Here is a 27,045-nt window from a genome sequence, read left to right as displayed (position 1 = left end):
GGATCTAGCGAATATTCCTGTCAGTAGGTCAGCTGTCTCAATGCTAAGAGTGAAATAGGGACTGATGTGTTGGAACTGCACATACCCGGAGGACAACTATCTTTTCAAACTTTCTGTAAAGTGATGCAGTGACTGTTTTACACACACATCATTTTTGACCAGTTTCTAAAATATATGTATATATATTTTTAAAGTCCCCCAAATTAAAAAGAAAAAAAAATGGAAAAGGAAATGGCAACCCACTCCAGTATTCTTGCCTGCAGAATCCCACGGATAGAGCCTGGCGGGCCACAGTCCATGGGCTTGCAGAGTCAGACACAACTTAGCGACTAAACCACCACCAAATTAAAAAATGGGACTTCTCTGCTGGTCCAGTGGTTAAGACCCCATTCTTCCACTACAGGGGGCACAGGTCCAGTTCCCTGTTGGGGAACTAAGACCCTGCATGCGTCTTTGCCAAAAAATCTGTGTGTATATGTGTGTGTGATGTGATCCTTCATTTACAAATTCACTCACCATAATTAAAGAAAATTAGAAATAAGCTGAAAAGCAAGATGGAAAAATTAATGCTAACATTTACTATGTTTCCTTCTGCTGATATTTAAATTGGTCTGGAATTAGGCTCATGTGCTTTTTACATTCTGCACTCTTTAAAGTGCTCCCCCTACATGATGATATCATTCTAAATGACTGTGTAATATCACTGGGGTATGTATGTACTGTGTTTACAATCCCCTATTTTTGGACTTTAGGTTTTCCCCCCACTTTAGCTGGGATAAAAAGTATTGCATGGTACATCTTCATGCAAACGTTTCCTTCCTGAGAGATGGCTTCTTTGGGAGAGGGACCCACGGAGCTGCACGAAGGGTCTAACTTCATGGCTTTCCCCACTACTTTTCCCAGCCCTTTCTAGGAAGAGAGTTTGCTCTCTGCTGACTTTGACAAACACTGTCCTTGAGCAAACATCAGGTTCTTCTGTGTGCGCTCACTGTACCTTTCCCAATTTCTGTTGCGTGACTCACGCTCCTGGCATGGCTTTACTAAGGATAGTTTGGAACTTTATTGGCTTCTTGGGAAAACAAGATCTCCCTAAACTGGCTCCTCTAAGACCTCTCCCTCCCTGCCCATCAACACCTCTGCTCCTTCTTCCCCATTTTGCCACCTTCCACCTTCCCTTCAGTTGCCTGGTTTCCTGATATGTCCCCCTCTAAACTGCTACCTCCTCCATCTCTCTGTCCTTCCTGTCAGTCCTTTCCCTTCCCACTCCAGCCCTCAACTCCCTACAGCTACTTGAACTAAGTTTAGGCCCTTGATCCTATCAAGGCTCTCAAGGGACTGAGGGATTCCTGAAAGCAACTGTCTGAGGCTAAAGGGGAAAAGAGGTTAATGAGAAGCATGCTGGATGTTTCATCCACTCATATGTGCTCTAGAATTCAAAAACTCTTATAATTATTTATGTGAGTTCAACAAGAAGTTGTCCTTCTTGCGATGGGATATAATTGGAAACACTGATAGATAAAAGAGGCTTTGACGGAAATGTCATGTGTCATCACGTATATTTGTCAATTCTTATCAAATGTCAACTCTTCTGTTGTTGTTTAGTCACTGAGTCATGTCTGACTCTTTTGTGACCTCATGTACTGTAGCCCACCAGGCACCTCTGTCCATGGGATTTCCCAGGCAAGAATATTGGAGTGGGCTGCCATTCCCTTCTCCAAGCTCAACTCTTCTAGCCTCCTTCATATCTGGCTACAACTCCTCATATTAATATTTCTAATTTTTCTCCCACCCTCCTGACTCGACACCACTGACAGCTGAACCCTAAATGTCCGGGTCCCTGTTGGGACTCGCAGCTGTTCTATAGCTGGCTTTTCCTCCAGGATCCAAAGAAGCCCCACCAGGTGGAATTGGGTGATGGGCAACTGGAACGCCAGGAGCTGCTCCCAAGTGGGCCACTCTGCGGCTTCAGGCCCCATGTCTAGAAAGCTCCTTGGCTGGCTGCCCTACAACCAAGCTGCAAGAGATGGAGCAGCCAGCCTTTAATAAACAAGAGGTGACTGAACAGAAATAAACAGATTGTTCAAAGGAAAGAAGAATGCCTTCTTAACGAATGCCTACATTCAGTGAAAACATCTCTCAATAGATTTAGGTGAAACAGGCTGAGACAAACAGACCTTGACCCTTACCAGCCCCTTGAAACCTCTCCTGCTCTGTCCCTCTATTGTTTATTTCCCCCTCAGTGAGTCAGATTTAGCTGCCAAGTGACAACGATGACAGGTTAAAACGGAGTTAAAGGAACGGCGTTGACACTTACTCCGCCGGAGGAGGCCTGTCGCCGAGCACCTGGTACTTTCTGTCCAGTCGGTTGGGCTTGGTGTACCACGTGATGCTGCGGGGCAAAGGCGAGTGAGTGCTCTGCAAGCTGGAGCCGGACGCAGGCAGACCTGAGTCTGCAGCAGCCCTGCCCAGACCCGCGTGTGCGGCCCAGCCCTTCCGGCTGCTGACCCACCCCTCGACAGGGATGAAACCCACACAAGGCCAGGGGAAGGACGGAGGGGCTCCAGCCCCGAAAGTAGAATCCTTGCTTCCCTGTGGTTGAGGACCCAAAGAAACACAGGTTGAGAGCCGCAGGCAGCGATGCCAAATTTTCAAATACAAGCACATATTAACTTTGAATTTCTTAACACATTATAAACCAACTATACTTCAATAAAATAAATTTTTAAAATAAACTTGAATTTCAGATAAGCAATAAGCAATTTTCTGCATACACACCATGTGTTATTTGGGGCATACTCATATTAAAAAATATTATGTGTTGTTTTCCTGAAATTCAAATGTAACTAGACATCCTGAAGTTTCATCTGGCAGCCTTAGCAGCACGTATATGTCACTGGTAACCACTGAAAGGTTGATTATACAAATGGACAATGGTTACACCGTGTATAAACAGAGAACCCTGGCTCATAAGCTGCAACAATCTGCCTAGGACACCAAGCCCTTAGCTACAATAAACCATTCTGGAAGCCGGCCTGCTGGAAGCCAGACTTGCAGGAAGACAGATTGATATCTTTACTAACAATCCAGGAAGCCAAATAATACCCCCTGTAACAATTCACCCCACGCGGCCAGGACCTGCTCAGTAGGACAGCTCCCTTAGATTTTGTTCTTGCTTCCGACTTAGGACGAACAAGTCAAATGTATACCCCTAACCAATCACACAGGACACCTACTGCTCTTGGGCCTCCTGCAGCCTTCCCGGGGCAACCGCCACCAACAGGGTACGTCTGAAGACGTCCCTTTTCTCCACCACACCTCTTTCCCACTCTCCTGCCTGCCTTTGTGTCTCTGTTAAAATGCAAGTGACAGTGGCTGCTTCCCTGGTTGTAGCAAACTTTGCATGGTGTTTGCTTTTCCCATTTGGTTGGTCTTTGTTTATTTCCACACTGCAGATGGCACACCTGTTCAAAAAGACTCTCTGGATGTATGCAAAGCAGGAATGTCTTCACTGTCACTTCTTCAAAACCAAGAATTAAACTAGGTCAATAATGGCTCATCAAAGACTTAGAAAGTCAGGTCAGCCATGTGGCTTCTGTCATCCACCTTCTATAAAATCAGTGTCGGGGCCATCCAGGGCCCAAGCTCACTGAGCCATGAGTCTAACAACCCTGACAGGGCATAGTGGGCAGAACACATGGCCAGGATGCAGAGACCCAGAGCTCCCAAGACTCTGTGATGCCATCCAAGGAAAGCCACCGCCCAGGTCACGCCCTCTGACCGACACAGTGTGTATGGGAGGCAGCTGTCACTGCGGATAACCCCCCAGCGCCCTGACAGGTTCTCAGGTGGAGGGCTCTGGGAGTCAAGCCACTGGGCAGGGATGAGAACAGAGCTGTCTAAAGCAGGATTTGGAGCCGGCCCCTTGCGGGGTCCCAACTTGGAGGGCCCCTGTTTGGCGAGTCTGTGAGCACAGGAGGCACATTCTGAGGACGTGGGCTGGTACAGGCCGCCTCTGGCCTCTGTCTGGGGGTCGGGGTCGGGTCTGGGGAGGAGCGGCTGCAGGCAGCCTAGCCTCTCTACCTGGCTGCCGAGGTGGAACTGGCGATGGACACGGCCTTCTTCAGGGAGTGCTCCGCTCGGTTCCGCAGTCGCCTCAAGGCTTTGGGTGATGGGCACCCAGGAGAACAACGGAGGATCCAAGGTGAGGAGGGACCGGCTGGCACCCCCGGCTACCCCACTGTCAGCGCCCTAAATCCACAGGCCTGGCTGCCCCTACCTGTCTGGGACCGTTCTTTGTCACACTGATGGGCTGAGGGCTTCGAGTCGGGAAACCTGAAACCAAGGGAAAGGATGTGAGCTTTTCCCCAATGACCAAGAGGATGGCTGAGGCCAGGCACGGGGCCCCATCCTGGCTAGCCCACAATGCCATGTGAATCCGCCCAATCGTGAGCTCCACTTCGGAGGAGGAAGCTGAGGCTCTGAGGGGAGAAGGAGGCCTGCACAAGGCCACAGCTGCTAGGGTGGGCTCACATGGGGACCGGCCCCTGAAGGCGTGGGCCCCACTGTTCACACCCGGGCCACTCACTGCAGGATCCTCTTGACCACCTCCACGGCTGGGTCTTCAATCATGGACTTCCCCATGCGGCTTGGCTGGGCAAAGGACTCAGGGGTGACTATGTCTGCCTTAGCCTCTTCTTCATAGACTTCTGAAGATAACAAGATGTCACTGTCTACCTCCAGGTCAGTCAAGACGTTGTCCTGCAGGCCAAAGAGCAGGGCCTGATTGTGGGCGTCAGGGAGGCAGGCAGGCTGGGTTCCCATCCCAGGACCACTGGGCCCAGGTGGTACAGGCTGACCACTTTGAGCCTCTCTTGCCCCTTCTGTGAAGCAGCAAGGATTATATATACCTTAGAGGACCATTCATTCACTCATTCATGTGTGCATGACGAGACCTTCAAAAGTATTTCTTGAGTGCCTGCTTTCTGCAAGGCTCTCCCTGGGCCTGGGACACAGGATAAAGGGGCCACATGTGACTCTTATCCTTATGGAGCTTACAGTCTGGTCAGAGACAAGACATTTAATATGGACTTCTACAAACAAATGGGCAAACTGGGGCCAGTGCAATGAAAACAAAGTTACAGCATCTTCCCTGAGGCTGAGGGTCACGAACTGGGCTACTCACAGATGTGCCCAGGTGGTGCTTTTGAGCAAAGGACAAGTACACGAACGAGTGCGTGGATAAGTGAGTGGCCACCTCCACCTCGAGTGGGACCTTGGAGAAACAGTGAGCGCGGGACCCACGACGAGCACTTAGGTGAGCTCTGCCCTGTTTTATTCTGTGCCGTGGATGCACTGTAAGCCCCAGGGGGAAGGACTCCAGCAGGACTCCTGAGTCTCGTCCAGCGGGGCTCAGTACTGGTGCTGTGATGAAAGCTTGGCGCTGGCAGCACAGCAGGAAGAGCCTCCCCACAGGAAGGAGAACAGTTCAGAGCACGGCCGCGAGAGGCGGGGCCTGTGGGCGGGTAGAGCTCAGCTCGCAGGGCATCCACTTGGGATGCCATCGGCTCTGGGACAGGTCCTCCTGGAAGCTGGCTGAGACCTCCGGTGAAAGCTTGGTGAGAGAGCTTGAGTGTGGGCTGAGGGCGACAGGCTCTGCCCTCTTGGGGCACAAAGTCTAGGGGAGACAGCTGCTAAAAGGGGGACTTCACTGAATGGTCTGTGGGTTCATGCGGAAGTAGAACATGCCACAGGGGTCAGGAGATGCTGGCCCAGACTAGTGGGTGAGTGAAGTCCTCGGGGAAAGTGAGCTCTTAGGGGGACCAGAGAAATGAAGGGGTCGAGGCAGGCCTGGTGGGGATCTGGATCTTATCCTGAGGACAGGAGCGGGACATGGGCAGACTGGCCTTGTCCAAGAGGCCTGGCTGCAGCTCAGGGAATGGATCACAGGGGAAGTGCGAGGATCAGGACAGCCATATGTGCAAAAGATGGGGGGCTTGGACAAGGTAGAGGGGGTGGGATGGGGAGAAGCTGGTGGCTGCTAATAGGAGCGAGTAGGAAGGAAGAAGTTGAGAGGTGAGACTTCCCTGAGAGCTGAGGGCCCCGACGGGGTGGGGAGGTGCTGGCCAGGAGGTGACGGATCTCCAAAGGGACCAGTGCAGGGAAGTGGCCCATCTGGGATGTGAACCCAGATCTGACTCCACAGTCTGTGGCCTTTCTAACACATCCCTGCAGGCCTGATGTCCAGCAGGGGCCTGAGGGGTCTCCTCTCCCTGGGATCTGCTGAACCCTGTAGGACACCTGGGAGCCCAGCCCCCACCCACAGCTCAGACGCCCTTCCCCATGGCCGCCCCATCCCATTCCTCACAGAAAAGACCAGGTGAGTAGTGGATATCATGTCCAGCTTGCAGTTGAGATACTCAATCCTTTGGCTCAGTTTTTCTTTCCAAGTTCGAATAAGGCCAAGGAGGTCTTCCGTGCTCACTACCTAGTGAGAACATGGAGGAAAGAAGCCACAGGAAGCAGACTGCAGGTGGGAAGGCTGGCTCCACGGGGACTGCAGGGACCGGCTGGCTGGTGAGGACGCCTCTCGGCTCCAGGGAGGCCTCCCTCGTGCAGGACGGGCCCTGGAGGAATGAGGAGCCCTGGGCCAGCTCCCTTGGGCGACTCTACTGGGCAGCGGCTCCTTCCTGGACGGGGCATCAGGAGCTCTATTCCTGGTTCTATGGGTTTGTTCTGAGCAAATGGCTTAAACTTACTTGACTTCCTTGGTGGCTCAGAGGATGGGTAAAGAATCTGCCGGCAGTGCAGGAGACCCGGGTTTCATCCCTGGGTCAGGAAGATCCCCTGGGGAAGGGCAGGGCAACCCACTCCAGTTTTCTTGCCTGGAGAATTCCATGGACAGAGGAGCCATGGCCTCAGAGGCCATGAGGCCGCAAAAGAGTCGGACACAACTGAGCGACTAAACAACAGCAAACAACAGTGCTAACAATGATAAAATGTCAACTCGGCTACTGAAACCAGAACAGAGGCCTGCTGGCAGGACACGAGGTCTGCAAGTGCCTGGCTGGGCTGGGGAGAAAAGGGCTCGGGGTGGACACCACAGGGGACAGGGACATGCACGAGAGGCAGAACAAGCAAGCCAACGATGTAAGCGTGCCGAGGCCTGCCTTGCTGATCAGGGCCCTGCGGGCACTTAGAACCTCACTTCTCTCAGACTTCACTCCAATTTGGACTTTTCACCACTTACACATAGAAAATGGAAGTAACCAGTTTATGGACACTGGTCAAAACAAAGGGAACAAAAGACGGTTGTTCAGAGGGCAGAGTCCTGCTTCCGTTACTCATCCAGGGCTGCATTCCAATTATAAGGAGGGAGGCCTCGTGACTTCAGCGTGGGAGGGAGGCCAGACTCAAGACCCCGTGCTCGCTGGCCTCTATATGCCTGCCAGGGAGGAGCTGGGGGCCGGGGCCACGGCTGCTTTCTCTCCTCTTCCTAATTCCACTGAATAAAATAGAGGTGCCGTAGGAAGGCTCAGAGGCCCTGCTGGTGGCAGAGAAATCTAGACCACAAATGTGAGTTTATTTCCAGTTAACAACTCTAGCATGCATCTTTACTATTCACAGCTTAGCATCTACTGATTAGTCCTGGGTGTTCTTTGGAAGGACTGATGTTGAAGCTGAAACTCCAATACTTTGGCCACCTCATGTGAAGAGCTGACTCATTGGAAAAGACCCTGATGATGGGAAAGATTGAGGGCGGGAGGAGAAGGGAACAATGGAAGATGAGATGGTTGGATGGCATCATCGACTCGATGGATATGGGTTTGGGTGGACTCCGGGAGTTGGTGATGGACAGGGAGGCCTGCCTTGCTGCGGTTCATGGGGTCGCAAAGAGTCGGACATGACTGAGCGACTGAACTGAACTGAATTGAACTGAACACTTACTTGTTTATCCCCTTTTGAGCTTCGGCACATTTGTACCTTGCTTTGAAGCTGTTCTAGAGAAGAATTTAATCCCTCTGTCTGCAAATTGGATTTTGCTACCTAGGAAAACCAGAGGTTGAGAGATTTACTTCCAGCATACTTATTTTGATCAAGAAAAAGTTTAGCAAATCATTACCTGAGAGATGGGTTGAATATGAGAAAAATGAAATTGGAGGGAAAAATGCAAAGCTGTATTAGAAACTGGATCAATGCAAATTTAAAGGATTTTTTTTTCTGCCAAATAAATAAGTTTCAAAAATAAAACTGATGGCCTGCAGTACTGGTTGAGGGTGTTAGGAGGACACACTCCGGCCCTGTTGGTGAGCGGGTATCTGTACAAGCTACCTGGAAAGCACAAAGAGCCTTGAAACACTCCGGCTCTAGCCCAGGAATTCTAGCTCTGGGAGGCACCCTATGGACATCATCAGGGCTTCCAGTGAAAGCATGTCTATCACACCTCTGTGTGTAGTAAGTGAAACCCACTAAGAATTCCTCCAAACAGGAATGGTTAAATAAAAATGGCAACACATTTGGGAGACAGAAGCCATCAAAGTGATGTTTTTCAAGGAACTTTTCAGCTTAAAAAAAGTTTTTACTGCAGCTTAAAAAACTGTAATCAATAGTACCCTCATCCCCACTGCCCTGACCCTCACTCCAGCGCCACGGAGCCCAACTCATGGGACCCTGCTGACCCAGCCACAGCTCCAGCCTCAACGCAGCCCCGCCTCATCTTCTTTGAGCTCTCTCTCTCTCCTTGGCTCCAACCCCCCCAGAACTTTTTTCATGATCTCTCCAGGACACTGCTCCACACCCTCCTGCCTGGCTGGCTCCTCCTCCTCCATCAAGCCTTGGGAAGCACCTTCCGCAGTCCAGATGAAACCCTCTCCTCTGTGTCCCCACGCGCCTCATGCGGCCCTCTCGTCCCCTTAGCCCAAATGGCCAGGCATTGCCTGAATTTCTGGTGTCACAGACATGGGTTCACATTTTGGCTCCGCGATTTAGGAACGTTGTGTTCTTAATGACTCTCTGCCTCAATTTCTTTGTTTCTAAAGTGGGCTAAGAACAGCTCTTGTGAGGACTCAGACAGTTCATCAAAATAAGCCCACTAAGACGCATGCTGCATAACTCAACGGATGTTAGAAGCTATTATGATTTAATCTCTGACTTCCTGGCTGGAGTGCCAGTCCCAGGAGGGCAGACACCAGCATCCCCGGCACCTGGGGCAGTGCCTGTGCTGGTGCACTGGGAAGACCCAGAGGGGTGGGATCGAGGGGGAGGCAGGAGGGGGATTGGGATGGGGAACACATGTAGATCCATGACTGATTCATGTCAATGCATGCAAAAACCACTACAATTAAAAAAAAAAAAAAAACCATCCAGCAGACAAAGACCGTATCTGTCTTACCTCGCACTTGATGTTTACTTGCAGATTTGTCAGCAAGCACTGGATTTTCTCTATGAAAATAAGGTCCATGGACAGGTTATGGAATTTACTTTCAAACTTGCTGATGAACTCATTAGCCTTAAAGAAAGAGAAAAAAGTAAAGGAGTGGGACTTAATTTGGAACTTTTGGACTTTGGAAGCAGAGGGGGACAGGCCCAATTAATGGGTGGAAAGGGGGCTTGGCTGGCCTATTAGGCAGTGAGCAAGGCAACTACGTAACTGGGTGTCACAGGAGTCTGGCTAGAGGTCAGGGTGGGGCCTGCTCACCTGGTCCAGGTAATCGCTCTCCATCTTTTCCATGTTGATCATGATTAAATCTTCAACAAACTCTATCCGGGCAGCTTCCTTCTCTAGTCGATGACACAGCGAGTCAATTTCTTCAGAAGAAAAGTTGCCTCCCTCTGAAAACAATCTGAAAATAATTTGGGAGAAATAGAAGCCATTGATCAGCCCTGAACCATTCCACCCATCCCAACTACTGTGGTAGACAAGGCTTTAGATTAAAAGCACAAGATCATGGAAAAAGTTCAAGGACACGAGCAGGGGAACAACCCAGATGTCCATCAAGGCGTGAATTAAACACATCACACATGATGGAGTGTTACTGAGCTGTAAGAAGGAATGAGATTCTGACACATGAACAGGCACTGAAGACATTGCGCTAAGTGAAAAAGTCAAGCACACAAAGGAGCAAATGTGCTGTGATTTCACTTCTATGAGGCCCCTAGAGTAGTCAAATTCATAGAGACCGAAAATACTAACAGCGTAGTGGTTCCCAGCGGCTGAAGAAAGGCCAGACGGGCAGTTAGTGTTAGAGCCTCAGCTGTGAGGGTGAAAATGTCCTGGAGATGAACGGTGGTGATGGTTGTACAAAAACGTGAACATACTTAATGCCACTCAACCACACATACAATGGTTAAAATGGACAGATTTATGTTATGGATATTTTGTCATAATTGAAAAACGAAGAGGCACACAAGACCACCTCTCAACAGAGAGAGCCCCGAGGCCCACGGGGGCCCCGGACGCTGGCTCCCACCTGCAGTGCTTGACGAACTCAATGTTGCTGTAGCGCAGCTTGCCCAGGCTCTCTTCCAGGTACTGGCGGAAGCTGCGCAGGGACACCTGGATGACGTCGACATAGCTGAGCAGCTCCCGGTGCAGAGCGCTGCTGAGGGCCGCCAGCCTGGGGGACACAGGAGGCAGGGCGGTGACCCGGGCGCGGGGGGGCGGCCCGGGGGATGGCATGAGCCCCGAGCAGGAGGGCAGGGCGGCGACCCGGGCGCGGGAGGGCGGCCTAGGGTATGGCATGAGCCCCCAGCAGGAGGGCAGGGTGGCAACCCGGGCGCGGGGGGGCGGCCCGGGGGACGTGTGCGCCCAGAGCCCAGCTGTGCAGGACGCAGGAGGGCAGAGCTGCAACCCGGGCGCAGGAGGGCGGCCCGGGGGATGTGTGCGCCCCGAGCCCAGCTGTGCAGGACGCAGGAGGGCAGAGCTGCAACTTGGGCACGGGAGGGCGGCCTGGGGGATGGCATGAGCCCCGAGCAGGAGGGCAGGGTGGCGACCCGGGCGCAGGAGGGCGGCCTGGGGGATGGCGTGCACCCCGAGCCCAGCGGTACGGTCACTAGAAGCACGCCTCTCTTCACAGGGCAGACAAAGAGGTCTCAGAAGGGAGTTCAGAATGCCAGTATGCAGACAGAGTGCCAGGCTCTCAGGGAGCTGGGTCGGAGGGCATCTCTCCGCAGTCTGGCTCCTGCACCAAATTGCTAAGAGAATCCCCAGGTCCTCCCCTTACCACCACCCCCTCTTAACTCCAAGAAATGTGGCTCCTGTGCCCTGGGACTTCCGGAAAGGGCAGCCTGCAGGCTTCCTCTTTACATCCGGGTCTACCCTAACCAGCTGCCTCTTGGGTACCTGATCACGGTACCTGTGAGGTCTCCTCACCTGTGACCAGATGGAGGCCTTCCGAGGCCTCACCTCAAATCCCTGAATGGCCTTCCAGGAAACCCTGGTTCTACCCTGAGCACACCCCCACCTGGAGCTGGGCCAGTGCTCCTGTCTGGTGGGAGAATTCTGCCTCCTCCTCACCTCCCTCCATCCCATGCCCTAGGGCCTCCTCCAGGAAGCTCGTCCTGATTTCCCTGGGTCTTTCCCACCATGGACATGTCAGGGCACATCACTTGTATCCCTGCACTCTGACATTTGTGCCCTTTTCTCTCTCTGGCTGCTCCCCCACCCCCAGAAGCAAGCCCCTGGCCAGATGCGTCACCGTAGTTGGACTCCTACGCTCATGACGAGATGGAAATCCTTCTGGAAACCCCAACTCTTCTGCTGCCCACAGCGGATGGGAGGACCGCTTCTCTGAGCAGAGACACTTGGCCAGGCTTCTGGGGCTGCCAGGCCATGACTGAGTCTCCCAAGACCCTTACTTCTGGCTCTTGGTGGCATTCAAGAAGATGTGCTCCATGTCAGAAATCTTGCGGCGGAAGTGTTTGCTCTTCAGGTTTTGCTCTTCTTGGAACTGGCAGAACATCATCCTCTCCTTCCTCAGTGTCTCCATCACCCCTGCACAGTGGCTGTCCAGCCGTTCTTGGTGAAGCAAGAGTTCAGCTGAAAGAGGACACGGGGCGGGGGCGGGGGGGAGCTGAGGTCCTCTGGGACCCTGGGTCCGCTCCGGACAGCGTTCTGGATAGTGAGGTGCCTCTCCCAGGCGAGCTACAGAGAAGGGACTTCTTAGGCCAGGGTTCAGTCCCCACTGCCCTCCCCAGGGCTCAGCCTGGGAGTGGACTCAGATCTCAGGGGAACCCATCTGAGACAGTCCCAGTGTCCTTAATTGGAGAGGAGGCTCTGGTTGGCTGTGAGTGGTGGAATACCCTGCCAGAAGCGGAAGGGAACAAGGTCTGGGAGCTAGAGCATCTCCCACTCTGGGAGCAGTGGGATGGGTGTTGAGGAGGGCAGGGATTTTCGTGAGAGGGTCTGGGAGCAAAAGGCCACCACAAAGTTTGGCAGTTGGCATCTGACCCTTTCTATCAGTGGTTACTCATTTCCAACAAGCCTGAATTATGGCAGACTTTCAGAGCTCCATCATAGGCCTTAAGGGCTAGCAGAGAGCCTTGGGTTACCTCATCTGACCCCCTACTGTCTGGAGTGGGGGATGTGCTGTGGGCTCAGCTCTGCCAAAAACAAAGGGGGGATTCTGGGGCTTCGCTTCTCTGGCCTCCAGTTTCACATTGTGCGTTGGGCCAGGAGCCAGGGAAGAGAAAGGAAACCAGACTTCAGGGAGCATCTTTGTTTATATTTATATTTAATGCACACATTTCCCAGATGAGGACAACGAGGCCCCAAAAAGTCAAGCAGGTCTCCTAAGGCCACAGGAAGCTCTCAGGATCTATGATGAAGTTTAAAGTATGACTCAGATGAAAACCTGATGGGCACCACTGAAGCTTTCAAATAAAAGTGCCCTCCCCACAAATGATGGAGCCTTCTGCCTTAGAGAGAAATGGCATGTCTTTTTAAGTATTAAAAACTATAAGCTGAAAATAACGGCTACCACTTTTGGAGACTCTGGCTTATACCAGTTGTTCATGATTCTGCACTGTAGCACTTCAAGGAGAGTTAATTACCACCACCAAAATACCCTCAGGAGGTTAGGAACAGATCAGAGAGGTCACGAAACCTGCCCAGAGTCACACAGCTAGAGAGGTTGAGCCTATTAGCTCCGACTCCTGAGCTACAGGCCTGCCTCTAGGGCATCCGTCATGAAAGTGTGAGTGACAGGTGTGGGAATGTATCTGGGACTGATAAAGCTAAAATAAGACAATATTCTTCATTTCAGCATCTAACACCCTCTTTAAAAGATCTTAGATGAGGATTCTGGGTACAACCTTCTCTGCCAGCCTGGGAGACGTGAACCCTCACACACACCTTCCAGGGTGTGAGGACAACATGCTCAGCATTGTGTGGTGCAAACTGGGGCTGCCTGATGAATGCAGAGCCGCGGTACCTGCCCTGACGTTGTGGATGTCCTTCTCAATGCGCTGGGCTCTTGGCTGGTGCAGGTGCAGACGCAGCTCCAGTTCTGAATCCAGTTCATCAATCTTCCTGGCCATGACGACCCGAGCATTGAGGGCACATTGGTCAAACCATTTCTCCAAGTGCTCAAAAAAGCCAGTTCGAAGCCTGAGGGAGAGGCCAGCAAGGGTCAGCAACTGTGACCAGGGAGAGATCTCTCCAGGTTGATACATAAAGTGCTTCCTTCTTCCACTCCTTCTTTCTTATTTAATTTCCCACTACATTGTATCTCTTTGTCTGGGGTGGACCATCATTCATTTAGCCAGATCCCCTGGTTGGTGGACATAGCGTGGTTTCCATTCATCTGTTCTTATCAAGAAGACTGTAATGTGTAACCTCATATATATGTCAAGTGTAGAACAATTTCTATAGGATAAATTTCCTGAAAGGGAATTGTTGAATCAAAACCTGAAATACATTTGTGGATCTGGTTGATATGGCCAAACTGCTTCTGTTGCATGACGGTGAATAAAAGTTCCTATTTCTCCATTTCTCACTGTGGACGGTGACTGCAGCAATGAAAATAAAAGATGCCTGCTCCCTGGAAGAAAAATCTATGACAAACTCAGACAGTGTATTAAAAAGCAGAGATATCACTGGGCTGACAAAGGTCCGTACAGTCAAAGATTTTTCCAGTAGTCATGTACAGGTGTGAGTTGGGCCATAAACAAGGCTGAGGCTGAAGAATTGATGCTTTCAAATTATGGTGCTAGACTCATAAGAGTCCCTTGGATAGCAAGGAGATAAAACTAGTCAATCCTAAAGGAAATCAACCCTGAATACTCATTGGAAGGACTGATGCTGAAGCTGAAGCTCCAGTACTTTGGCCACCTGATGCAAATAGCGACTCATCAAAAAGACCTGATGCTGAGAAAGACTGAAGGTAAAAGAAGGGGGAGGAAGAGGCTGAGATGGTCAGATAGCATCGCTGACTCACTGGACATGAATTTGAGCAAATTCTGGGAGACAGTGGACAGAGGAGTCTGGCGTGCTGCAGTCAGGTCTATAAAGTCAGACACGATGTGGTGACTAAACAACAACTTCTCCATAGCTTCAGACTGTATTGTCAAACCCTTGAATCTGACAATCTTGTCATATTATGACGAGACTGAGCATATTTTTATGAGTTCAAGACTATTGAATTTCTTTTTCGATCTACCATCCACTAATATCTTTTGCCCATCATTCTAGTATGTAGTTGCGCTTTTTCTTGTTAATTTCTAGGAGCACTTTATATATTGGGAACACAAGGTCCTTTGACTGAGATGTGAACTGCAAATATTTTTGCTAGTTGATCGTTTCATCCTGTTAGAAATGCAGCATGATGTTCTTGGCTATGTATTGTCAAGATGTTGGTTCTCTCCAAATGTATCTATAGATTCAATAACAAAAGCTCAGCAGATGTCTTCTTACAGAAACTGATGAGATGATTTCAAATTTATATAGAAATACAAAAGGGCCAAGGATAGTCAAGACAATTCTGGAGAAATCAAGTCTGGAGGACTCACACAACCAGATAGACTTAGGATAAAGCTATGGTAATCAGTCGGGGTCCCTGCATCAGGAAGATCCTCTCGAGTAGGAAACGGCAACCCACTCGCAGGCAAATATTCTTGCCTGGAAAAGTCCATGAACAGAGAAGCCTGGTGGGCAGCAGAGAGCTGGACGTGACCAAGTACATGGCACACACACCAGCAGTCAGGGGAGGCCTGGCAGAGCAGTGGAGAGAGAAGAGTCTTCTCAAATGGCCTGGCCTTAACTGGCTATTCACACAGGACAGAAGTGAATTTGACTCCTACCGCACACGTAAGCAAATACCAATTCCAGTTGAATTGTACATCTCACAATGAAAGTTTATAACATTTTTGGTAGATAACACAGGAGAGTGTTTTCATGACCTTGGGGCTAGCAAAGACTTCTTAGAGAAGACAGAAATCACACTAACCCTAGTGGAAAAATTGATGACTAAGACCTTACTAAAAAGATATCTTTTCAGCAAAAGCTATATTTACAAGAGTAAAAAAAAAGACAAGCACAGAGAAGATACGAACATTCACGATGTGTTTAACTAACAAAAAACTCCAGTCTAAGGTAGACAACTAACTCACATAAATCAGTAAGAAAAAAGATAGGTAATCTACCGCAAATCAGCAAAGAATTTAATGAGGCATCTCACAGAAAGATAATTAAATGGCCAATAAGTATATAACAAGGCGCACGACATTGTTATTCGTCAGGAAAATGAAGCACCACTACACATACACACCAGAGCGGCTAAAATAAAAACCACCAACAATAAATACCAAGTGAGGATATGGAGTAACTGGAACTCTCATTCATTGCTGCAAACTGTTAAAACAAACCACTTTTGAAAACTCTTTGGTAGTATCTTTTGGTTATATCTCCTCAAGATGGACACACACATATAAGTCAATTTCCCAATAACCCACTCTTAGTTATATATCTAACAGAAATATATACACATGCTCACCAGGGGAAGCTGGATATAAAAGAATACACTCTACATGATTCTATTTAAATAAAATTCACAAACAGGCAAAACTAATTCAGAAGTTAGAACGCTTGCTGCCCCCTGCAAATAGATACATCAGTACTATCTTTCTAGATTTCATATATATGTATATGGAATATACATATATACCATATAGCATATGGTATTTGCTTTCTTTTCCATCTGAAACTAGTCCAATCTTTCGTTATTATATTTCACCTTGTTAATAAAACTCAGAGAATGAGAATAAAAGGGATTTTCACTCACTGTTTCTTAATCTCTAAAACTAGTCTGGATGGAATAATCACTTCTTCTAAGACCCTGGCACTGGAAATGTCCTTGAAGAAAATGGCAGGAAGGTTGGAATGGGGTGTCTTGCTGTTCTCTTCTTGTTTCAGGGGTAGGAAAACAAAGTAAGTGTTCCCACTAGAGGTTGTGAAGAACTCCATCTCTTCCTGGGAGATCTCCCCTAGACTCTCTTCCTGGGCCTTGACCTAAACAGAAAACAAGACTTTAAGCTCGGCGTCATTGAACAGACTTGGTAATCCTTACCATAGGTCCTTTGACATCAGAGGTTGTAAACCTGTGGGATGAAAGTTGTCTATGTTTATATATAAATATATATTTATATATTTCTATGTTTATATTTTAAAATTGGGAAATGCCACCTAAAAATCTGAATTTCTGATTTCTCTTAAAAATCAGAAAATCTGGCAATTCTGAGTCTGCATTCCCATATGGCATCACTGACTGGAGCTGAATAATGGCTGCATGGTTGCCATAGACAGAATGTTGGTGCCTCTCCAAAATTCATATCCCCAGTGTGCTGGTATTTGGAGGTGGACTTTGGGAGATTATTAGGGCAAGCAGGCAGAGCCCTCCCTCATGAATGGCGGTAGTGCCCTTAAAAACGAAATATCAGAGAGCTTGCCCCTTCCACCATGTAAGGACACAGAAAAAAAAAAGAGCTGTTTATTACCAAGAAGTAGGTCCTCATCAGACACTGAAGCTGCCAGTGCCTGGATCTTGAATTCCCAGACTCCAAAACTGTGAGGAATAAATCTCTGGTGTTTATAAGCCACCCAGTACGTGGTATTCCGTTATAGCAGCCTGAACAGACCAAGGCAGGAGGCCTCACCAAGTCACCATTTTATCCTTGGCGTCCAGCCCTCTTTTCTCTTACCCCTGGGGTCCCTGCTCAGAGGCCTCATGTGCCAATTCTGCCACAGCACTACAGGGAAGGAGTCACGATTATGGAATTCAAATTTCTGTCCTGTGAGTCTGAATGTGTTTTGAGGATGAGATTTATTCATATGAGAATCATTTCCCTGCACTCTAAGGAGAGCTGTCTGCCAACCTGGATATGGATCTGCGCTCTTACACAACCAGAGAATGGGGAGAGAGGCGGAACGCAGCAGCTAGGCTGGTCTCTGCAATAAAGAGGAGCTGGGGGAAGACAGAGGACCTGGGAGGGGGGAAGAGTCAAGGGCGGACGACAGAGTCGGTTGCCGGATGGGATGTGAGGACAGGAAGGTGAAATTTTAAAAGTACTGCTGGGACGTGAGAACGGGATCTCTGCTGGCAGCAATGAAACGTGCGCATACGTTTGTTATTCTTTAGACACAGCCTAATGGAGACTGCTGGTCTCCATTAGGGCTAATGGTCCCCACCGGGGACCCCGGCTTGTGCTAGGGACACAGACAGTGAACACAGGACACGTTCCAAACCCAAGAGCGAACCTTTGCTGGCCTACCTCATCCACAGACGAGCTCCCCCGCTCCTCCTCCTCCTCCTCCTCCTCCTCCTCTTCCTCCTCCTCCTCCCTCTCCTCCTCCACCTTCTTCTTCTCTTCCTCTTCTTCTTCGTGAACCAGCACACTGGCCTGGTTTGGGGGTGATCTCAAGGAGCTGTCTCTGTCAACCTGTGTCTCTTCCAGGCCCGAAACAGAGTCCTCCCTGGACTCATCCGTCTCTTCACTCAGTACGGACTTCTGTGGGCTCATGACCACCTCTTGTGTGATGGAGGACTCGACCTCTTGATCTTCTTCTTCTTCTTCTACCTCTTCTGCTGGCTTCAGGGAACTCCTCCTCCTCCTGCCGCTTCTGTCACGTTTGCGCGTGTTTGCTTTGAACCTTTGTTTTCCTCTTGGTCTTCCCATTCCCTTCTGGAACTGCTTTTCATGTGGTTCTGTTGAAGATGAGCCCCAAGGCACAGGAAGAGACAGGTTACCAGTGCAGCCTGATTGGGCCTCCCTAGCCCCCAGATACATAAGCGTGAAGCGGGGGAGACTCAGACTCGAATTGTAAAAGCGTTACCTGGTTCTCTCAACTGGAAAACGACTTCTCCCTCCAGGTTCTACGAGGCAGAAACACAGACACTAGTTCGCAATGCTGCCTTCCTCCATGGGCCACTTCTCAGGGCGTCTCTCTGCTTTAAGGAAAAACCCCCTCCTCCCTGCCTTCTACATCTGACGCAGGCCCTGACCACTTATTTCGCAGGGGTGAGCAGGGTGTTCCTGATCAGCTTTCCTTAATCTCAAGCACGTTAGGAAAGTTTTTTTTATCATACAATGAAAATCGCAGAATAAACCCTCATTCTGACATTTTTGGTAGTGATGTGGAGCAAAGAACAAGAAAGGATATATGGAGAGATGCATCCAAGGGGCAGGAATCTGCCGCACCTGTTGCTGGAGGTAAACATCACAACGATCGTGACGTGCATGACCTGGGGGCCCCCTCTTCACTCTGCACATTCCCTGTTTCATTGGCTGTGGGTGAGGTTGTGGAAACACTGTGTTACTGACAGCAGTGGGCTGGACCTCTAGCTCCTCACAAGCTGGGTGACCGTGGACGAGCCCCTTAAACCCGATGGACCCACGCCTTCCTGTGTTACTCCCACCATAGCAGCGCCTCCGTTTTCACCCAGGCAACCAGACTGATCTCAAAGCCCCACCTCTGGACAGCCTGAGTTCCACTTCAACCCAGGTGCCACACAATGCATTTACGAGCCATCGGGACAGGGATCTCTGCCGAGAGGAGGCTTCTCTGAGGAGTCAGGAACCCCACATCTGTCGGAAACCCGAGCCCAGTTCAGCGTCCACCACAAGTACCTTCCGCCCTGGCCGTGCAAAGCTCTGGGTGCAAGTGTGGGAAAGAGCCACCTCTGGGAGTCAGACCAGGACACTCCGGGTGTTCCTGCATGTACCAGGAAGCACTCGGCATGTCTGAATTACGTGCAGGACGCTGTGCTGAGGGCAATCAGAGCCGGACGGAAGACAGGGGGCCGCAGCTGCCTCACAGGAAACGCCTTCCGGGAGGAGGCCCTTAACTCCTGCATTTGACAACAACCCACGGAGAGAGGAGAGGCGGCGGGGCAAAGAAGGGGAGAGGAGGTCAGACTGGGTGGGGGGGTCTTGTCACTGGCAGGGGCTGGAAGCGCCTGGGGGGCTGGGGTGTGTAGGACAGAGGGATCCCAGCAGAGCAGCGGGGTGAGGAGGGGGGCAGTGGCATGTGCAGGAGGGGCGAGGAGTTAGTTGAAGCAGGGGGAGTCAGGGTGGGAGTCAGATGCGGGGGCCTCCATGGTCATCTAGCAACTGTGGGCTGGGTTTGGCTGGGGCTGCGGACCTGGGGAGGGCTTTCTGAGCAGGAGAATGGGTAGGTCAGAGCTGGACTTTAGGATGGCTATGTGGCATGGTGAGTTGGATGAGTAGGACTCGGAGGCCTATAAAATCAGCCTTTTAATTATAATTCTATTCAAGACTTGAGGCCTGGATTCTGAGCCTTTGACCTCTTCTAGTCAGTCTCTCTAGGAGACGCTTTTAGTTTCTCACTCCTTGATATCCTGGCACAGACTCTAACTCCCCCTGGGTTATTGAGGCAAATATGAACTAGAAGTCATCCTCTCCTCTCCACTTCTTGGTGAGCAGCTGGGAGTTTTTATACCCCTTTTCGTACCTGTTCAAAGATTTCACGCACACAGAAGTGTCGGCTGAGGTGGGAGCTGTAGGAGCTGAGTTCTTTCAGCATGGTCACTGGGTACCCCATCACCTCCTTGGTCAGGAGGCCATGGAAAGCCTCATACCTCGGAGGAAGGGAGGTGACAGCACTGTCAGTGGGAGGGTCAGCTGGGGGCGAGGGACCCCAGCTAGGAGCCACGCCTCGGACCTCACGGAGGAAGGCGAGCACCTGGCCTTGAGTTCTGTGTGGAGCTGCTGTGGAGGCTTCCTTTCACAGTAACAGTCCTTGGTTTGTTCTGCTATTTTCCTGATCATACAAGCAGTACCTACTCTTTGTAGAACATTTAGAAAACACCTACAGAGAGACTTCTCTGCACATGGTAACACGGGTTCCCACTTCACCTACATCATCCCATCAAACGCTCCAAAACCAAGGCCCCAGATTTCATCTGTCCCTGAGGTCAGAAGGCCAAGGTTCCGGGGGTTATTTATTTGCCTTACAATGTACTTCTGAATCTAAGTACTGCAATCAATTGGCAGTGCAATCCCATTTCTGTGAACAGCCCTTATAATATTAGTTGTACAAGGGCACAAAGATGCAAGATAGTTCACAGGGAACTGTCTTCAATGTGGAGAAACGGTCCACATTTAAGCACCAGTCTTAAAAAGCTTATCAGTTAGAGCATGGTTAAATCATTATGAAGCATCCATATTAACGAATGGATGGTCATTTAAAAAATGAAACAAAGTTATAGAACAATTCTCATTTTAAAGACACTTTACATGTATATATACCAACATTTATAAATGTCTATGTCCACAAAATGGATGAGTTGGGCAGAAATGAGAATTTCCTATATGTTTGTACTGGTTAATTTTTTTTTTTTTCTTTAACAAAGCATGTATGTTCTAAAATTTAAGCAGGGAGGACCCACGCTCTTGACCTTTAAACTACATGACCCAGAAACATCCCTCCATAAATTTTTCTGATCAAAATTCTCCTTGAAAGCTTTTGTGTTGACCGAGGGCAGAGCTGCAAAGCAGCACAATGTGCTCTAAAGCTGGAGGCAACCGTAGGCTGGGCTCCCAGGCAGGCAGCCTCTGACCGTGAATGTGAATTCTAGGCCATCCTCTTCTAGAGTATGGCCTGCCTACCTGCATTTCATATTCTTCAGAAAATCCTTGGCCTTTTCCAGGTGTGACTTCAGGTTATTCTCATAGCTTTGCTGCCTCAGTTGGTCCAAGAGCTTGTCAAGGTGAGCCTCCTGGGCCTGGCAGCCACACCAGGAGTGGAAGGAAGCAGATGTGAGTCACCAGCGCTCCCAGAGAGGATGTGACATGCAGAGAGCCTGCCCCTGGAGATGAGGTCCAGGAGCCCCAGGTAGGCTTTTCTACACGAGAAGCACCGTTCTTACTCTCACTGCTCTGGGCCTGTGGGTGCTTCTCCCTGCCTGGACTGTTCTTCTCTATTTGCAATCCTTGATGACCCCACTTAGATGGGGCTCCTCAGGGACATGTCCCTTCCCTTCACCCTGCCTGGGCCGGCCCCCCTTACACCTTCCAGAGACGCCTGCTCCTCCCTCCCCTTCTCACTGTTGTGCCTGATGTCAGACGCTAAGGGCGTCCCTTCCACCCCTTGGTTATGTGAAGGCAGGTGGGTGGGGGCCAGCTCATGTCCTGGGGGTCAGGATGACTGCCAGAGGGGGATGTTCCATGCCCCCGAGTCTGTCTCTCAGGCAAGCCCCATCACAGACATGTCTGGATCTGGGACTCACTGCACAGCCCAGACCTAATTCCAGCAGAACTTTACTGCCACCCAGCCCCCATGAGCAGGGTGAGCCTCAGTTTCTCATCTGCTCAAGTTTCATAGCTTGAGGTTTTACACTGGAGTCTAAGATACACTGGGGGCTTATTTTTACATAAAAATAAAATATGGTGTGAAGTATGAATTTTTCTTTTTTTTTTTTTGCATCTGAATGCTAGCTGAATTCACGGGCCCCCAAGCAGAGCCATGGGCAGCTGACAATCTGGGTGTGGCCCTTCGCTCCTCGCCTGCTGGGGTCACCTGGATGCCAGGGCCACACCTGGTTCTCCCGCCTGTCCTTCTGCCGTTGCTGCTCCATCCTCTTCTCGAGCTCCAGCTCCTGCGTCAGCAGCACACTCTGATGTGTCTCCCACAGGCTCACGGCCTCCTGGAAGTAGCTGAAGAGGTCTGAGCTCTGCTGCTCTGTCTGCTTTGCCACGATCTCGAAGGATTTCTGCAGGGGCAGAACCCAGAGGAGGGGCCTTTAAGTGTCAACTGGCCCCGGGGAAAGGAGAAGGGCCCCTCTAGCGGGGCTGCCTCGCCAGGCCGTGGAGGCCCGATCTCCAGGGACTGGGGTCTGGACACCATCCCTCAAGGTTATCTTCACATCCGGCCTTCCCTTCTCCGGGACAGCATTCCTGGTCTGTCCCTGGCCACACCCTCAGACTGGCTGACATGAAGTCCCATCTCTAGACCTGTACCCTGTCCACTGAAGGCGGGTTCGGGGCCTGGAAGGAGAAAGGCACCACCCTGGCATCCAGTGGACCATGCCCATCTTGGCCCGGGCATCTCTCCGTCCTTGGAGCTCTCTGACGCAGCACTTGAGCCAAACACCGGCGCCTGCTGTTGAAGTCTCACCTCTCCCTTTCATATGTGCCTCTTATACTCTCAGAGGGTGGGGTTGGCAGACTATGGCCCGTGAGCTACATGTAGCCCTCTGCCTTTTTAACCTGTTTAACCTTGGGAGCTAAGCACAGATTTTACATTTTTAAATGGCTGGGGGGGAAAAAAATACTAAAGAAGATAATCAATCATGTAAAAACTAGGCGAAATTCAAACTTCAGTGTCCAGAAATAAAGTTTTATTGAAACATAGCCACACCCATTTATTTCTGTGTTACCTAGGGCTGCTTCTCTGTGATACGAGCAGAGAGAGACTTTGGGTCAGAAACCTACCACCCCACAGGGCTTAAAATACTCACCACGTGGCCCTTTAGAGGAAACATCTGCTGAATCCTGCTCCAGACTCTAGGCATCTGGGACTCGGGCTAACTGCTTCTTTTGATCTCTAGCACCCAGACTTGGCAAGGGCCTGGGGGAGCACTCACTGTCCAAGAGTGTTTGACTGGAGTCTGGGGGTGGCTGGGGAGCCAGGGGTGAGCCTGGAGTGCCTGGCGGTGCAGGGGAATTGCTCCAGAGCGGCTGGCCATGACGAGGCGGAGGCACTCACCAGCGACAAGAACGCTGGAAGCCCCTGGACTCCCGCCCCTCTTACAGCCCAGCATCCCGGGCGACCCCCACCCTACCCCCCAGCTGCACAGGTCCCCAGCTACGCACGTCCAAGGCCTCCAGCTCCTCCTCCACCTTGCTCTGGAGACTTCCCACCATCTGGAAGAAGGACGGGCTCACCAGGCTCTCTGCCTCCTCCTCAGTGAAGGCCTTCCAGTCCAGCAGCTGCTTCTGGAGGCGGACAAGGCAGAGCCCGGCTTAGGCTGATGGGGATTCGCCTAAGGACTGGTCCTGCCCCGAGACCAGCCTCCCGCCCATCTCCACGGACCTTGGCAGCAACCCCCACAGGGGCCCAGCCGGGCCAGCTCCATCTGCCCACTGTGCCCAGGTGCTGAGTGCCACCCCTGGCCACTGACTCCGCCAGGGGTGTTCTCATTAGCCCCTCTTGGCAGATGAGGAGACTAAAGCTGGGGGAGAAGTGAAGGGACTTGGCGGAGGGCACAAACCTGGCGAGTGGTGGGCCTGGGACCTGAACTCTCCTACTTCCGACCCTACAGGCATAAACCGCCATCCTGCACACGCTCAGCATTGCTGTAAGTCAGACAGGCCTCCCGTTTCCTGTCTGGGGTTATGCCAACTGGAAAGCCAGTTCTCTATATTAATAAAGAGCTGATTTATGCACAAAACCTAGAATAAATCAACCTCCCCCAATTACTATAAAACATGACATGTGTCTCCAGTTGTACACTTCCAATGCTGCTGCCCAGAACATCAGGCGCCCTCTGTCAGGCTCAAAGTGCTCCCGGGGGACGTGGTGAGCTCTGCACTCACACCCAGCACGTGCCGAGCAGAGGGCCGTGAGCAGGGGCACAAGGAACCGACTCTAGGGCCATAGGGCCGTGGAACCCCAGGGGCAGGGGTGAGTGAGGAGGTGAGTGCTGGGGGCGTGGTCTTGGGGAGGCTCTCTGGAGCACAAGGCTTCCCTCCAGGCTTTGCTCCTAAGGTCTGATGTCCCTAAAGGGCTGACTAGGAGGCATGTGATGGCCCCGAAGGCCCCAGAGCAAGCAGGCAGAGCACTGTGGGCTGGGACAGCCCCTGGACCTTCTGCAAACTGGTCTTCTCATCTTCAGATAGGGCCAGCGTCACCCACCCTGTAGGACCTCGCAGGATCTGACGAGTGGTGCGAGAGAGCGGCACAGCCCCCAGGGACCACAGCCCCCGCAGGATGGAGCGCACTGGAAAGCCCTCTGCTCCCCTGAACTCTGTTCAGAGTCCTGATGGCAGACAGCCAAAGCCTGACAGACACACGTGTGAGGGCTGGAGCAGCAGGAGCGTCTTGGGGCCTACAGGCAAGACCGTCACGGCCTGGAGACTCCGACAGCCACAGGTGCCATGTTAGACCGTCTTCAAAATGATTAGGTGTGGGGGATTTTCACCTCAACAGTCTTACAAAGGAGGCAGGGAAGGGGCCTTTTGACACAGTACGTCCTCATAGCTCAGGAAACCAGGCCTGGGCACTGAAGGGGGTTGCGGGAGGTCTCACTGTCTCACACTCTGAAGAACAGAGGCTGGCTGGTAGAGAGTGAAGTTGGGTGTGATAGCAGTGGCAACACTGTTTATGAAAGGGAATTGGTGGAATAACTCCCATGACATCACCTCCACTGAATAAGTAAAGTCAAGTGATACAGAGGGTCAAGGGTGAAGGCTGAGGTGGGCAGTGTGCTAAATTTTGCCTGTGGGGTCACGGAAGGCTCCCTGGAGGCGGTCAGGTTGGGGGCCATGGAGGGGTAGGTGGGAACAGCTGGGGAGGGGGGAGTCCAGGCTGAGGGAAGGGCTTCAGAACGGCCAGACACCAAGGCGGAGGGAAGGCCGGGGCTGCAGGGTGGGCAGGGGCAGGCCCGGGAGGGGCACTCACCCTGCACGTCTGCACTTGGGCGAGGCACTTCTGCCAGATCTTCTCATACTGCAGGCGGATCCGCATCATGCAGTCCATGTGGTAGGCGTCTCCACGGGTGGGGAAGAAAACACGTCAGCAGCTCTTCCAGAAGAGGGCAGGTCGGGAGGAGGGGTTTCCCACCTCGCGGGAAGTGGCTTCTCCCCAGCAAAGTGCCTCCCGAGCAGGGGCCATTTACATCAGGGGGTGCTGTCTCCGTCACCTCAAAGTCCTCAATACCCCAAGACAAGGGCCTCAAACAAGCAACCACAGTTTTCTGTTCTGATTCGACCCCTGAATCGGTTTCAAGGCTGATGAAACTCTTTCGGGGTAGCTGTACTGAGTGACAGAAGAGTAACCAGGTGCGAATTAAGAGCATTTACAGATCAGGTCTGGGAGGAATCCCTTAAGAAGTGATGGGACCGGCAGAACATTCGGAATGTGACCGACTGGTCTTTCTCCTCCTCCTCCTCCCTGCTGTTTCTGGTTTATAGTCACCTCAGTGTGACTCTTGGTGTCTAAGGTAAGGAACTGAAGTTTAATGTTCCTGTCACTTCTAGAAACTGAAAGATGACCCAGAGATGGTGTGGTGGTTGCTCCTTGACAAGAGCTGGGGAGGAGAGCAGGTTAGGGGCCAGTGAGGACCCTGGGGAGGGTAGATGTGGAACTGGTGGCGAGAGGCCATAAAGCTGGTTCCTGCCATCTCCAGGGCCACCGCCTGGGCCAGCACATCCCCACCCCTCCTAGGAAGTCACTGTGATGAAGCCCCCCTCTCCAGGGTTTCTGTGCTTCTGTTCCTGTTCCCCTCTGATCTGCCCCCCGTCCACCTTATCACTCCCAGCTCGGAATCTTCCACCGGGTTCCCACTGCCTTCAGGATGAAGTTCAGCCTCCCACGCAGCCACGTGGCCAGCACAGCCTGGCCCTCTGGCCTCTTCTCTTGTCCCCCAAAGGTCTGGCTCTGTCTGGCCTCAGCCTCCCCACACGCTAGCCTTCTGGCTTGGAAAGCCACCCTGACCTCTGGACGCGTCTAACTTGTATTCGTCTTGCAGGTTTCAACCGGACGGTCACTTTGTTGGCCAAGGTCTCACATAACCCTCAACCAGGCTCTGCCCCAAATCCAAATGAAAGCAGCTGGTCACCCGTCCACCCCCTGCTGTAACATCCTGCGTGGTCTGGACTGGAGAGACCTACTCCGCGGGTTACCGGGGCCCAGCACCTTGCTTGTTCCTAGGCGGCGCCCGATGAACGGCCGCCATTGCTGTTATTTAGGGTCTCGGGGCTCTCACCTTTGGTGTTGTGATACAGTTATATCATCTTTAGAATGATAAGCCTGAGAGTCCTGGGCGCAGTGGTGGGCACCGCTCACCAAAGCAGTCAGGTCAAGTCCAGCTGTGACACGTCCTTGGCTGTGGACCCTGAGCAGGACGCTTTAGCCCTCTGTGCCTCTGAATCTCTCTCCATCACAGGGGGCAATGACCACTGACTTCACTGGGTCATCTCAAAGGAGATGAAAGTATTACATACATTCTACAGGAAGGCTTGGCAAACTCTGCTCGATAGCAAATATTTCCAGCTTTGAGAGCCACACAGTCTCTGCCACAACCACTCATTTCTGCTGTTACAGAGCAGACGCAACCAGAGGCAGCGCGTGAACATGAGCAGAGCGGTGTCCCGGGGAAACTTATTTACTGACGATGGGTTGGAGTGTGAGGACTCTGGTTACAGAGAATTTCTAGATATCACCATTTATTCTTGAGCACCAAATCAGCCAGGCACTGAACGACAACCGGACCATAGGACTGTATGTGTTTCTTCGTGAACCTCACAGGGTAAGTATCTCTATTACTCCTGAGATCCCCACTTTATGGAAGAGGAATGTGGGACTGAGAGGCCGTG

General features: G+C 51.4%; 1 protein-coding gene across 1 annotated transcript in view; it reads right to left on the bottom strand.

The window, feature by feature from the left end:
* CCDC180 (coiled-coil domain containing 180) overlaps nucleotides 1–27,045 on the bottom strand; it is a 58,685-nt gene that overhangs the window by 15,091 nt on the left and 16,549 nt on the right. The window contains 18 exon segments of the mRNA XM_065908285.1: nucleotides 2,315–2,389; nucleotides 4,081–4,332; nucleotides 4,586–4,758; nucleotides 6,365–6,484; nucleotides 7,945–8,043; nucleotides 9,389–9,505; nucleotides 9,695–9,839; nucleotides 10,467–10,613; nucleotides 11,854–12,034; nucleotides 13,428–13,603; nucleotides 16,275–16,501; nucleotides 17,761–18,194; nucleotides 18,323–18,362; nucleotides 19,961–20,087; nucleotides 21,118–21,233; nucleotides 22,047–22,220; nucleotides 23,323–23,445; nucleotides 25,130–25,218. Of these exon segments, the coding sequence (XP_065764357.1) occupies nucleotides 2,315–2,389; nucleotides 4,081–4,332; nucleotides 4,586–4,758; nucleotides 6,365–6,484; nucleotides 7,945–8,043; nucleotides 9,389–9,505; nucleotides 9,695–9,839; nucleotides 10,467–10,613; nucleotides 11,854–12,034; nucleotides 13,428–13,603; nucleotides 16,275–16,501; nucleotides 17,761–18,194; nucleotides 18,323–18,362; nucleotides 19,961–20,087; nucleotides 21,118–21,233; nucleotides 22,047–22,220; nucleotides 23,323–23,445; nucleotides 25,130–25,218 (2,815 nt within the window).

This window comes from Muntiacus reevesi, chromosome 17, assembly GCF_963930625.1.
Source record: "Muntiacus reevesi chromosome 17, mMunRee1.1, whole genome shotgun sequence".
NCBI classification, from domain to species: Eukaryota; Metazoa; Chordata; class Mammalia; order Artiodactyla; family Cervidae; genus Muntiacus; species Muntiacus reevesi.
The sequence above is the reverse complement of the archived record's forward strand: the minus strand, read 5'-3'. Positions and strand labels throughout refer to the sequence as shown.